General features: G+C 41.3%; 1 protein-coding gene and 1 non-coding gene across 2 annotated transcripts in view; one reads left to right on the forward strand and one right to left on the reverse strand.

The window, feature by feature from the left end:
* Positions 1 to 176: 176 nt before the first annotated feature.
* Positions 177 to 15,011, reverse strand: part of LOC131314145 (uncharacterized) — a 30,643-nt gene continuing 15,808 nt past the window's right edge. Inside the window, exon 9 of the mRNA XM_058342635.1 lies at positions 177 to 251. Coding sequence (XP_058198618.1) covers positions 193 to 251 — 59 coding nt within the window. The 3' untranslated portion in view covers positions 177 to 192. The remainder of the gene's footprint in view (positions 252 to 15,011) is intronic.
* Positions 12,661 to 12,768, forward strand: LOC131315389 (small nucleolar RNA snoR100). Its single transcript, XR_009196723.1, has one exon. It is a non-coding gene; the product is annotated as a small nucleolar RNA snoR100 (small nucleolar RNA).

The following is a 15,011-nucleotide window of genomic DNA, read 5'->3' on the forward strand; positions in this document are numbered from 1 at the left end:
TAATTGAAAAGCCACCACATAAGGTGGAACACAAAAACAAATAAATCCTAAAGCATGATTGAGAGCTTTCTTGGCAAGGATGTCCGCGCACTTGTTTTGTTCCTGATAGAACTAAACACACGTGTACCAACTCGTTTGTTACGTACGTATCGAAACCATGATTTCATAAAAATATTACAGCTTCATAAATATCTAATAGAGAATCTCATAATGGTAGTCACCGTTTTCGGCATAATCAACTTCATCCTGCCCTGCAAGCAAATAAATCAACTTGCTCAGCACAAGCGCGCATGCGCACACACACAAAAGCTCGCAACACACATGCACACAGAGGTAGGTACGTGCGCGCCACGCGCGCACACACACAGAGCAGGCAGTGTGTCCACCTCCTCGTCTGTAAGCCAGACACCAAATGCATTTTGAAACCTGGAGGGGCTATGAATGATGATTATCTCAGCAGCACGACTGAAAACATCCAATTAAAGAGGCAAGTTTAGTAAACTTAATAGAGGACATCCTCATATATAATTAGGCAAAGCATTTCACACCTGCCAAAAACTTTTTCCAGGAACTTCTTCTTGTGATAAGCTAAGGAAGCTCCATCGCCCTTTATTGGGCCACCGGTCAAGTAAACCATGTGCAGCTGCATTAAGGAAGGGCGATACGTATGATTCAAATTAATTGCAACTCATATCCAATCATTCTAAAGGAAAGTAGCTAGTAATTATCCTGCACCAGTATCGATCTCTGCTAGCTCCTGGAAGGGGATCTCGTTAATTTGTCATCTCTAGTAGTGTCCATCTTGGTTTCGCCCGCCTGCTTCACATTTCCTGCATAAAGGTGGCCGGTTCAAATCAAGAATAGCATTATCAACAAGTAGGATTAGATCGGTAGAACTATATAAGTAACCAAACATCCACTCCTAACCCAACCCAACCCAACCCACAAATAAAACACTAACTGAAGTGTTCCAATCATCACTTGAATAACAAAATTAAGAAACAGCAAATATCTAGTAGTACGGTAACTGACTATTTCTTCTACAGACTACTACTATTCGTTACTATTTCTTCTACAGCAAATATCTGAAGAACCATACATTACCCCTAGATGGAAAGAGCAATGATCATAGCACATATAAAAAAGGGCAGGCCTAGAGTGGTATATATTTTTGTTTCTATACTCCAAATATAAAAATGTATGACAAATCTTTCACATGCAACAGACGACTTTACTAGTATTTACAAAAGAGCAATGATCATTGCACGTACCCTTTAGAACTTTTCTTGAGTTACATAAAAATGTCTAGAGAGAGAGAGAGAGAGAGAGAGAGAGGACAGGCCAGAGATGGAGGTGGATGGATCCCTGTGATCAAGAGCCACAGGGTTCAAACTACCAATGGAGGCGGGGCTCCGGAGATCTTTACGCTGTTTGTCGACAATATTCCGGACAACAAAGATGTACAGTGGTTACAACGAACATTCAACAAGTTCGGAGTAGTTAAGGATGCTTTTATCCCATGGAAGAGAAGCAAACGTACGGGGAATAGATTTGGGTTTGTCAGGTTTCATTGTCATGTTTCAGCTTCCATGGCAGTGTCTAGATTGAATGGGTTATGGGTGGAGGACAAAAAGCTATTTGTCAAGGAGGCAAGCTTCGGTCGGATTGCTAAGATGAAGGAATCTATGGTTCCTGAAAGCAGAGAGCTGGCTTACAGGAACAGGGGCGGACCAAACCAAACGGCTAATCAAGGGATGATTAAGAAGGCTGGCCAATTGGGGCCAGTGGGGTTTTGTAAGCCTACTGGCTTGTCTTTTGCCGATGTGGTAAATGGCGAGTCCTCTAAACAACCCAGCACTAATGTCTCGATTAAGATCAATCCCGTCGGGAATGGGTGGCTTTTCCGGAGCGCGGTGGCGGTTATGCACAGAGTGGTTCCATTGATGACTTTAAAGGTAAGTTTCGGATTGGAAACGGATAAGGTTGCTGATTTCAGAGCTCTAGGAGGGAGGTCTGTTCTAATAACTTTCCAAAGCCAAGAAGTTAGGGACGATCTTATTAAAGGGCCGTGGATGAAAAGATGGTTCGAGGTGGTGAAACCATGGAGTGGAGAACCAGCTAGCCATGAACGGTTTGTTTGGTTAGGCTGTCATGGGATTCCTCTCAATGCATGGGACAACACCACTTTTCAGAGAATTGGTGAAATTTGGGGTCATTTTATCTCAGTGCATGAGGATACATTGAGAAGTTTGTCTTTTGCACAAGGGAAAATTTTAATAGCAACGGAAGAAGTTTCCAAGATAGAACGGTGGATCCAACTGGTGGTTCAAGGAGTTCAGTATGACATTTTGGTTAAGGAAATCTCTTCGTTTGTTAACCCAGATGACGTTGAACTCCCAAGTCAGGTGATTCATCTTGCTCACAAATCGAGTTTCAAAACCCAGGAGCAGGTTGGCAATGGCTCTGTTGCAAAAAGGGTGGTGGAAGAAGATGATGACATGGCAATACTTCCAAAGGGCAGAACCAATGATATAGAAGGGGTAGGTGAAGGTGCAGGGGACTCTGACTATGCTACGGTTCAAGGGGAGGAAAAAGGTCATAGGGTTGGTGGCCCTAAGCATGTGGCAACAGATGGGCATTTAATGGTTGACAAAGGGGACATGGAGTTGGTTTCAGAAGATTTTGAATTGCTGGCAGAGGAGTCAGTTGGTCAAGAATCTAAGGTGGGCCTCTCGGTTGGTCAAGAATCGGAATTGGGCATCTCAGTGGTCCAAGAAACTGAATTGGGCCTCCTGGCCCACTTAGACTTAATTCCTCCATCCAAAGTCCAAAACAAAATTCAGACTTCTATTAAACCAACTGAGGGGCCAGCGGGTCATTTAGGAGTGGATGAAGAGCTGGATTGTAGTCAGAGGGGATGCTCTCCTTTAGGGCTTCGAACTGCTAGCCCTCAGTTGGGCATGTTGTCTCCAGTCTTGAAGTCAATAGAGGGCAGCTCTTCGAACCAGTTGGCGGTGAGAGCTTCTCAAATTCCTGGCATTAACCTCCTGGTGGACCTCAACAATATGGAATGCAGGAAAAGAAGGCGAAGACAGCTGAAGAATCTGCTAAGGATCCGTGAGGATTTGGATCGAGATCCTAGCTCGGAGGAAAGGTCTCATTCGTCTTCAGAGGATTTCAGCGAAGTAAGCCCGACAATTGTTAACGAGGTCAGAGCAACTATGGCCATTGGAGGTGAGTTGGATATCAATTTCTTACCTGATGATTCTGAAACTTTAAAAAGAATGATAGAAATGGAGATTAAGGAATACTCTCTAGTGAAGGAGAGGGCGGAAGGGAATTAGTTATCTGTGTAACTAATTTGTGGAGCTGTAAGAAAGGTATTATTTGTTTTAAATGCAGATTATAACTTGGAATATTAGAGGGTTAGGGAGTATTGTTAAAAAACGTTTTTTGGCTAAGCTTATTAAGAAACGGAAACCGGATATGATGTTCGTCCAAGAGACCAAATTGGAGGTAGTGGAGAGTTTGGCTATTCAAAAAATCTGGGGTAATGCCAATATGGAGTTTGTGTGTTCCAACTCGGTGGGTGCGTCGGGGGGTTTGCTAATTATTTGGAGTAAGGATTTCTTTATTGCTTCGAATGTTGTGGTCCAAAGATCATTTATTCTCATGACTGGACTGCTATACAATGAATTTCCGTGTTCGATTGTAAATGTGTACGCTCCTAGTGATTCTGTGGCTAGAAGGGTACTCTGGGGGGAATTGGTAGAGCTTAAGGCTGGTTCAAATGTCCCATGGTGCGTAGGAGGGGATTTCAATGAGATAAGGGCGATTTCTGAAAGGGTGGGATGCTCACGTCTCGATAGGGGTATGAGGGAGTTCATAGATTTTTGCAATGGCATGGAGCTGATAGACATTCCCATGCTTGGCAGAAAATACACCTGGACCAATTATCAAAACCATGCTATTCATAGCCGGCTGGACAGATTCTTGGTTTCTCAACAGTGGCTTGAAAAGTTTAATATTCTGCAATGGGGCTTGCCGAGGCCAATCTCTGATCATTGCCCGGTTACAATTAGAGATGATAGTAGGGATTGGGGTCCTAAGCCTTTTAAGTTTATGGATATTTGGCTCTCCAACCCGAAATGTATGAGTTTGGCCAAAGAAACATGGAATGAGGTACAAGTGGTAGGGTGGGCTGGATTTGTTCTCGTCCAGAAATTGAAGGCCATGAAAGCTAGGCTGCGAGTCTGGAACAAAGAGGAATTTGGGGATGTCAACTCTGCCCTTCAGGACAATGAAGCTAAACTCCATCAGCTTGATATTGTGGCTGAAGGCAGACCACTTGATCCAGAGGAAAAGGCATTGAGATGCAAAACCAAAGCAGAATATTGGAGACTCTATAAACTTTCTGAATCATTATGGAGGCAGAAATCACGAGTTAGGTGGCTCAAATTGGGGGATAAGAATACAAGATACTTCCAGATTATGGCAAATAACAGATTTAAGAGGAATTTGGTTGGGTCCATCAAATTTGATGGTAGAGTAATGGAGGACCCAATGGAAATTAAGGAAGCTGCCGTAGTCCATTTCCAAAATAACTTCGCAGAAGCAAGGAAGGTGAGGCCAACGTTAGGGGGACAGTTTCAGAGACATTTGCCCGGTGATGTATCATTACAGTTGGAAAGACCGTTTGAGGAAAGGGAAATTGTGGCGGCTCTAAAAGGGTGTAACAGTCTAAAGGCTCCAGGTCCGGATGGTTTCAACTTCTCGTTTATCAAGAAAGGGTGGGAATTCATGAAGGACCTCATAACTCAATTCTTCTCAGAATTCCATCAGAATGGAAAGCTCACGAAAGGTATTAACTCTACTTTTGTAGCTTTGATTCCTAAGATTGATTGTCCCACTACCTTTAAGGATTTTAGGCCTATAAGTATGGTGGGAAGCATTTACAAGATCCTATCCAAAGTGTTAGCTAATAGGCTTAAAGAACCGCTATCTACTATCATTGGTGAGGCTCAAGCTGCGTTTGTTGGGGGTAAACAAATATTGGATGGGGTCTTGATTGCCAATGAAGCTATTCATAGTTGGAAACACTCTGTTCAAGGAGGTCTCATTCTTAAATTGGATTTTGAAAAAGCATATGACTGTGTAAATTGGGGTTTTCTACTTTATATGCTTAAGAAGGCAGGTTTTGGGGATAAGTGGTGTGGGTGGATCAGAGAGTGTTGTTCCACAGTTTCTATGTCTGTTTTGATTAATGGGTCAGCTACACAGGAGTTCCAAACTCAGAAAGGATTGAGGCAGGGGGACCCCTTATCTCCTTTTTTGTTTAACGTAGTAGCTGAAGCACTCAATATTTTGTTGGAAAGAGCTCGAGAGAAAAACATAATTAAAGGCGTCAAGCTAGGGAGTAATGGAGTGACTATTTCTCACCTTCAGTTTGCCGATGACACAATCCTTTTTTGCAACAATGATTTGGAGGAGATGGGGAACATTAAGAGAATTCTCAGGTGCTTTCAGTTAATGTCCGGTTTGAAGATCAACTATTCTAAAAGCTCCGTTTGTGGTGTAAAGATTCAACGGGAGGATGTTCAAGCACTTGCACGAGTGATGGGGTGTAGGGTGGAATCTTTGCCAATTAAATACCTTGGGCTTCCGTTGGGTGCTAATCCGAGGAGAATCAAAACGTGGGAGCCTGTTCTAGAACGAACTCAAAAGCGGCTAAGTATTTGGAGAACGAGAACCATCTCTACAGGGGGCAGGCTTACGCTTATCAACCACAACTCTAGCACTCTGCCTATTTATTTCATGTCCCTCTTCAAAATGCCAGTGGCAGTTGCAAAAATGCTGGAGAAGTTACAAAGGCAATTTTTTTGGGGAGATACACCGGATAAAAAGAAAATGCACCTGGTCCATTGGGAGAGGATTACTCTGAAGAAGGAAAATGGGGGATTAGGGATTAAAAGATTGCTTCAACAGAACTTGGCTCTACTTGCTAAGTGGTGGTGGCGATTTAGTAACGATAAAAATTCCTTGTGGGTAAAGGTTATTCGTGGGAAATATAATCTGGATCGGAGGAGTTGGCTCCCATATACTCCACTCTCTGGATCAGTTTCTAATATATGGAAGGACATATGCTCAGTTGGGGAAAATGACTCGGTTCTTGGGTTTTCTATTCGGGAGGGGTTCAAGGTGCAAGTAAACTCTGGCTGCGATACACTATTCTGGGAGCATATGTGGTTGGGCAATACTGCGATTAAGGATGAATTCCCAAGACTATATGGTCGTTCTACCCAACAGAATGAGGTACTAAGTAATATTTGTGGAGGAGGGAGTCATGGTGACTGGAATCTGTTGTTTAGGGGATCTTTGCGTGTACGGGAGCATCACCAATTTGAGGAGTTGAAACAAAGATTGAATGGGGTGACCTTAGATCCTTCAAAATCTGACTTGATGCAGTGGAACTGGACGGCAAACAAAATTTTCTCTGTTAAGTCGGTCTATCAGAAGTGGGAAATGCAGTCGCAATCACGCCATACTACTCTGGGATCGGTGTGGAGAAATTTGAGCCCTCCTAAAGTGGAAATCTTCTCATGGATGGCCATTCAGAATAGAATTGCAACACGGTCGATTCTTCTTGATAGGAATCTAATCCCCGAGGTTCACTTGGCTGCATGCCCCTTGTGTGCCCTTCATGTGGAAACTCCTCAACACTTGCTATTACATTGTCGATTTTCGTGGGTGGTATGGTCCGAAATTCTGAATTGGTGGCACATCCAGTGGGTTTGTCCAGCCTCATTGGAAGAGTTAGCAAGTTGGTGGTTTGGGAATAGATTCCGAAACTTGGAGAAAAATATTTGGGAAGTGTGTTTTTTTGCAACGTTATGGTCAATTTGGTTAACAAGGAATGGGTATATCTTTAACAGGGTAACAACTGAGGCTGTGGAGGTGGCGGACCTAATTAAAACTAAGGTAGCCATGTGGACGAAGGCCAAATTTGACATCAAGCTCTACACGGTAGAGGACTTCAAAGGATATTTGGATGGGATCCGAAAAGTGAAATTGTAGGGTGAGGTAGACAAGGAGGGTAGTCAGTGAGGTGTTCCTATCCAATCTTGGTTGGATATAGCTCTGTAGTTTCATGTAATAGTTACTGTTTTTGATCGATGTACCCCGTCGAATTTAATAAAAAGTTTCGTTTGCCGAGCAAAAAAAAAAAAACTTTTCTTGAGTTACGATAGGAGTAAAAGAAAAAACGTATGTGCTTCTACTTTTGTTTCTGTACTTTTCACAGTGTTTCAAGGAAGAGGGGGAAAAGTAAAATATAAAAAGACAAAAATCTAAATTTCATGACTGTCGGAAAACACTATCAAAATTCGGCTTGCACATGCATAGACCTCTAGTCAATGACAACATTGAGACGTAGAACAATTCCTTCAATTTCCTAAAAAAAAAAAATCCTATAAATATATACGTAAAACAAAAACCCTAGTTATCTTATACCTGAACGCTTGAATCCATGTGCGAGGAACTTATTATTGGAGCTTGAGAAAGTGAGACAAATGACTGAAATACAAGCGAACAAACGAGAGAGAGAGAGAGAGAGAGAGAGAGAGAGAGATAGATTTACATGCACGTTCAATCAAACAACGAAGGCGCCCATCAATTTTATATACTCCACAAGACAAATTTGGGTAAATTGAACTTTGCACCCTTGCACTTTACACTTGGTATCTCTTTACTCCTTTTATTTTTTACTTCACTCACCAACCCTCATACTTCAGTCAAGTACCAATTTCGATTCTAACAAATGGCCTTACAAGTTACAATCTTCCTATGGATGGAAGGTACTCCGTTATTCCCAAATTGCTCAATCTTTTTTTTGGATAATTGTTCATTTTGCATGAAGAAAATATGTATTTTTCTTTTTCTTTTTGTAAAAACTTACACAAGTTTCTCTTCTTAATGAGAACTTTAAATTGGTGGGAAAAAAATTCATCCTAATACATTATATTTTGCGTGTGAAATTCATGATTATCCAAAAGGAAATTGATTTTAACACTCCCATTTTTTTAACATTTACACTCCTTTTTTTGTCTTTACTTGGTGTAAATTTCTATATTGCCCCTTCATTTGTGGAAAAGAAAACTTATGAAAGGGTAACAAAGTAAATTCAAATGAATAAAAAAAAAGTGCGGATAGTAGAAAAAGGAGTGAAAATCACTACCTTATCCAGAAAGGTCAAGCAATTTGCCTTTACTGCAATATGCTACCTTTTTTATACTCTCTATATATAGGCAAAAAAAAATTTAGGACCGAAATGTAACCTTGGATGTATCTTTTGTTATTTTCGGATACGCTTTACAACTTCAACATCATCAGCGGAACGCAGACCCAAGCCTGGACCCAACTTATATAACACTTGAAACGCTTCGCCAAGTGTGCCCAGAAAATGTGGGCAGGAACGCCTTGAACAACCTCGACCCCACCACCCCCACACCACTCCTCGAGCGGTGCACTCCCTATATCCCGTCTCTTTCCTCTTTGGGTTGTTCACTCACTTCCTTGTATGCTAATGTCACCTCACGCTTTATATGCTCCCGGTGACATCACTATGAGTCTGTTTGCTCCCTCCTTTCAATAAGCCATTTGTTCCGCTACTCTCAGGCCTAACGACTAGTTAGTCCCTTTGTTCGCTATAGAAAAAGAACGAGAGCCAATACTGCTATTTGGCCGGCCGGATCGAGATACGATAGTTGTTGTCCTCCCCCTCAACCGACCGGAGACGACTTGTTACTCTGATCCGCCTTCGGGCGGTTTTCTGTAACGGCGAAGCCTTAGGTCCCACCCGGAAAAAGAATTAAAGCCGGCTAACTCAAAACTCGAAATGACGTAAGTGAGCAATGAACCTTCTGGTCCTTATCTAGTTTTCTAAGGCTAGATGCTCAAGGTTTGATCAAAACGCTATATTGCGGGATATTGCGGGAATCTGTAAACAAGAGATATCTCCCTTAGTCGACAGATCGAATAAATGATTCAAGACCACAAGACAAGCGGCATTGCTTGGTCCCGCTAGCCTAATAAGCTATAAACTCGATCGAACACTCACCATGGTGCGAGATGCTATCTGCTTCGACAACAAGTACTTCACCAACATCTAGAACAACCACGGGCTTCTTCAGAGCGACCAGGATCTGTTTTCGACTAGCGGGTCTGATACCGTACGTAGCCATTGTTAACCGGTTTGGTAGTAGCCAGGGTGACTTATTTGATAGCCTTGGGCAGTCCATTATCAACATGGGAAATATTAGTCCATTGACTGGAACCAATGGGGAGATAAGGACTGATTGCAAGAGGGTTAATTAAACATCTAGTAATGGGATCATACATGAGTATTATCTAGTTTTTGGAATTTTCGAGTTTTTTTTATTTTATTACAGAACCAATTATCATTTTGCAAGCGCAAGTATTGTACTATTAAACTGTTTCAAGGAATAAAGAACACTCAAGCCATGTATGAGAGATTTTATTTTGTTAATCTGATCGTGCGTAAATTATTATCTACCCCCTTAGAACTTGCTTGATTGTGTTGAGAAGTTTAAATGGGGTTTGCTTGAGGTGAGGTAAGGAAACATGGTGAGTGAGTGCATGGGACTAAGTCTTCGAATCACTAGATGGCTGGCTGGGACTTGGGAGTTGATCAATAATAAGGTTTATATATGGAGTTTGTTAACACCAAATAAAAGAACTAATTGAAATCTTTAATTTGATGCCAAGAAATTTAAAAAATTGCGCACAAAAGTACTTTATATTTTGAACCAAAACTTGCACGTCCTTTCATGCAGAACCAACAAAATGGGACGAGAAAATATTAATCTATTAATATATTATAGAAATGTGGAGAGAGAGAGAGAGAGAGAGAGAGAGAGAGAGAGAGATTTTAGGAGAATATATATATTGAGAAAAAAATTATTCAATGCTCAAAGGACACTGGCACGCAAAAACCCAATTTATCTCTCCACCACACATTTATGTGGTTCTCACGATGAAGTGTCGAGTCTACCCAAAATTTCTTTTTGTCCCGTGCATCGAACGCGTACAAAAATAGTTACTAGTACGTGTGTGGGTGTAAAATATTACTCCGTGGGAGAGGGAAAAGGGGGGAAGAAAGTGAATCAAGAGGACAAAACATTTTAGGTCCAACGATTAGCTGTAGAAGTTAGTTGCCAGTTATCCCTTCAAAAAAGAAACTAACATGCACATAATCATTCTAAGGAAGAGCCCCGTCCCCGTTTTAAGTGCTATGGGGTCTTCTTCCTTTTCTTATTGGAAATCCTTTGTAAGCCTTTTTCTCTACCTTTTGTTCAAAGGCGCGACGCCCTATCGTTGACGAATGCTTCATCATCTGAAAACAATTCTCAAGCATTTTTTTTTTCTTGGTTTGAACTTCAAGAGTTATCTTGGAGTACAATAAGCTCCAACACGCAGAAGAGGCGTTTGCCATCTTGATTTCCCATTGTAATTTTTCTTTTTCCAAAAAAAAATGCATCATCGTCTCATATGATAGAAGAGATCAATAATACCATGAGTACTAGTACCAATTGAGGGGTACAAATTGTATACAGATGAGATATGTGAGCTCCACTCGAGCTGGGTTGGGGCTTCATCTGATCGAGTCCTGCTATATGTACCCGACTATGTGCATACCGACGGGCACACAAGGCCCACTTCGGATCCCGCACAGATGATCTTAGTCGTTCAATAATTTATAATAAAAAAAAACTGAGTGACCACTTGATTTGAGCTGAATAAAAAAATAGAATATTGGATCGAGTACCTACCTTTATTTGGGTATATCAGCAATCCATATAAAAAGAGTTTAGACTACTTGCTAAGACACGAAGATTGCAAAGATCATGTGCATACGGTTACACTTAAGTCACCCTAGTATATAGTCACAAGACCGCAGGCCCTACTGATGAGTCCAAAGGGCATTAAGGGTAACCTGTACTTTTAACAATTCTTAAAACCAAGTGGAGTACACCAGGATACTCCAAATAAGAACCACCTGTGTGAGTATTAAGTGGAGCCGACTCAATGAGAAAATTAATTCAGAATGAATTCTCACAAAATTTTATTCACCAAACCAGTAGAATATCCAAATCACAACTTGTTCTAGCCAAAATCATGTGAAAAGTAGATCGTAAGTGTTGAGACGACTGTGCATGTTGTGTGTGTGTGTGTGTGTGTGTGTGAGAGAGAGAGAGAGAGAGAGAGAGAGAGAGAGAGAGAGACTGCGCATGTTGTGTGTGTGTGTGTGTGTGTGAGAGAGAGAGAGAGAGAGAGAGAGAGAGATTGTTAAATTGAAATTTTCCAACGATGGGTTTGATGTCGAAGAGAGAGAGAGAGGATTTTTGAGATTTGAAGCTCCCATATGGAAGCATGGTGTTTCTTTTTTAGAAATGAGTATTCTTTCATCACGTGGTATTTTTCTTTAAATCCCTATTTTGTATTTATTTTTATTTTCTTTTGTAATTAACGAAAAATTTCCTTGGACTGCAGAAACACAACTTTGAGACATTTCTGAAACTAGATAAGGTGTTCAAGGGCAAAACGCTTAACAACCGTAAGAACACAATGTGTACGTAAAGATTCTGTGAGGGTTTCTATTGTCTTGGTTTACAAAATGGCTGAGCAAGTCAAGGCATCATACCCACTGATTAGCTAGTAAATTACGATAGTCTTCACTTGTAATTCAAGTAGAAAGGTTCAACGCCACAGCTACCCATCCCATGCAAGGGAAAATTCCACTTGTACACTATTTGCCATCTGCATCGTTTTTGCATTTTTTTCATCCCGTCAATTATCATCATTCAAGTGGGGCTGTTGAAAATCAAAGAGTTCGATAAGTCATCTTTTTTTTTTTGGTCAAGCGGAAAATCTCGAGTCGGTGATATCTATTTGTATGAATAATTGTGTCATGTCCTTTTGCGACTCTTCTAAAGATTCTACTTGTATGAATAATTGTCATTTCCTTTAGCGACTCTTCAAAAGATTCACAAACTCCTTCATATGCATGGTGTCCCTAATTCATTTTGAGGGCTACTTAATTTGCTATGATGAAGTTTAGGATTAATCTTTCATCATCTTTTGAGTTAGTCTTTCCATAATAGAAAGTACAAAACCACGAGTTTTAGCGTGGCCCAACAACTATAGCGCTTCTTCAGTGGGATTCCGATCATTCTATCCATGGATTTAGACGTAGCACCTTAGCAGGAACAAATTTGTCTTAAAGACAGTGCTCGCCACTAGCCTTGACCACCGTATCATTTTCATTCGATTTTCAGGCTCTTCAGTACTCATCGTTTTAACATCATTTTCTGACCGAGTCATCACACATTCAGCAAACTATTACAATAAGCTTGACTAAGTTGGAGGTCGTGATGTCCATAGACTTTGCTCAAACTTTTATAACTGCCTTTTATAACTAGTTGCTGATGTTGGATATTAAGCTTGCATGTGCTTGTGGGGGTTTGTGTGTGTTCGTTGTAGAGAAAAAGAGGGAGAGGAGTGTTAAGAGAGGAGAGGGAGAGGAGTGTTAAGAGAGGAGCCAAGGTGATAGGCCAAGTTGCGTGTTCCTATGCTCTAGACTATGAATGAAGGAAGCATGATAATATGCACAGAAATTGATTTCGGTCCCTAGGTTAGCCTTCTCTGATGTCTCTTGGCTTCAATTTGGGGGCACAGTTCCTTAGCAAAACGTCCCAATGATTCAGTGGGGGCCACTGCTTCAGAAATATTCTGGAACAATAACTTTGTGCATATATTGCCAAAGATTAAGTCTGTCTCCAATTCTCCACGCCCATAGCCCCAATGACTGGGGACTAGATGGGTTCTGTAATTGCTGTGGCGGGTGATTAAATGGGAGGTTGGATAGTAGCTAAGCTATTTGAGATTTGCATAAATGTATGTGTGTATGTATTGTATTCGGTGAGGGTAAAGAGAGGGTGAGCAAAGAGGAAGAGAGAGAACGGAGCACCATTTGTGAGTATGAGTGAGGTTAATAAGAGAGAGATCGGAGTACCCCTAACGGGGTCTCGCCCACCATTTCTGAGTACATGTGTGGGAGGAGTTGTGTCTTTTGTGAAATTGACCCTCTCTTTGGTGACTTAGCATGCCTACATAGAATAATAACTCCTGAGTTGCTGTCTAGAAGGGTGATGATCGATTGAGAATGAGGAGGCTGTGTGCCAATTTTGTGGAGATTTGGTTGAGACTTTACAGCATCTTCTACTACAAGGTTAATATTTTGGGGGTTTGGGCAGAGTTGGTGAAAATGGTGGGGGAATGGTATGGCTATCACCTGGGCCAGTCAGAACGTTATCAGAATGGGGGAAGGGGTGCAAGTTTAGGCGAGCTGATGAAGAGATCAAAATGATGTGCGATGCACTGGCTAAGCAATAATTTGGTGCATTAGGGGAACCGGACATCCTTACCATTTTTAAGATATCAAAGTCGTAGGGGAGCAAAATCAGTTATTTGATCAAGATCAAGCACTGGCATTTTGGTTGAAATCAAAGTCCCGTTCCATATTCAGTAAATGACATTGTCTACAGCTTGGGAAGCATTAAGGAAGGAGGGGCAATCACCTTACACAAATCTCCATCTCCTGCCTTTTGTTCTGGGATGGTGTATAGGTTGTCCCTTAGAACGGACTCATTTTGTTTCTTTCATTTTTCATTTTCAGGGTTCGCACCTCGCCGATCCTGTTCCTCTTTTTTTTCATTTTTGTGTCGCTGTATAATTTGGATTGCAATAATTCTAGTGACACACCAAACTCACACCCAAACACACACCCACCACTAACATGATTGGGTATGGGGCCCACCACTCATGTGAATGTGGGTGTGTGTTTGGATGTGGTACCAGCACCATTGTTTGGATTGAGGGTGCCAATATAATTGGGATATATTCTGTTGTAATTCTGTAAAGCCCCCTCCAATCTCTTTGTAACCATGGCACTACCTATTTTGCTGATCAAAGAGAACAGAAAGCAAAACACAATCGAGGCACATGGTGAGGGATTTCCTTTCTTACAAAGAAACAAGCTCGCAACTAAAATTTCATGCTGACTTGTCCCTGATTTCTTGGTAGCTTTGCCCTATGTAGAATTAATAGAAAAGGGAAAAAACAATCGGTGAGGTCTTTCTAATTCAAAAACACAGCAAATCAAGAAGGACAGGAGAATCCACTTGGACTTTGTGGGCATGTTTTGGATAGAACAAGTGTATATCGTGCTAAATTTTGATTATGTCCACTTGTTTGCACCAATATAGTAGAGTATCAATTTAGAAACTAACAAGATTCCAGCAAGTCTGGGAGTTGTATTTGTGCAAAAAACAAAGGCTATCAACTTGAATCCCAGGATATGCTTTAATATCACAATCGCCAAGCACCAACTAATACGAACTTCATGACCATTTCAAACTAGTCAAACAACATAGCAAGCAACGGATCACTTCTTCTTCACTGTTGTCGACCTCATTCTCTTCAATAACCTTCTCTTTGCCTTTGCGTCTTCCACTGGATTCTCCCTCCTTAACTTTGAGGCATACCCTTCGTTCTATTATAATGGGGCTTCTTACAATATATTGTTTGCTTTTCCATTCAAGCACTGCCGAAAAAAGATTATCCTCCGCCCTACTCCAATCAACTACGGCCACGTGCATCTCAAAATTACTTTCTTGGCCTTTAACAAACTTCAATTTCCTGGGTTTGACTATGATCTCAACACCCTTTGGACATTTCATCACATAGGCTTTATATACTTTATCTCGCATTTTCTCTTCGAGACCCATGTCTTTCAACCTCCTCCTGAAAACCTGTGAGGTTTTTCGGTCAGAGAGATGAGCTTTGAAGAACGGATAATTTAAGTCCGAAGGTTGTAATGAATCCGTGCCAATTTTCTCCAATTCATCCTCGACGTAGTCATACAAGTCGCTATC

This window comes from Rhododendron vialii, chromosome 13a (genome assembly GCF_030253575.1).
Source record: "Rhododendron vialii isolate Sample 1 chromosome 13a, ASM3025357v1".
Classification (NCBI taxonomy): domain Eukaryota; kingdom Viridiplantae; phylum Streptophyta; class Magnoliopsida; order Ericales; family Ericaceae; genus Rhododendron; species Rhododendron vialii.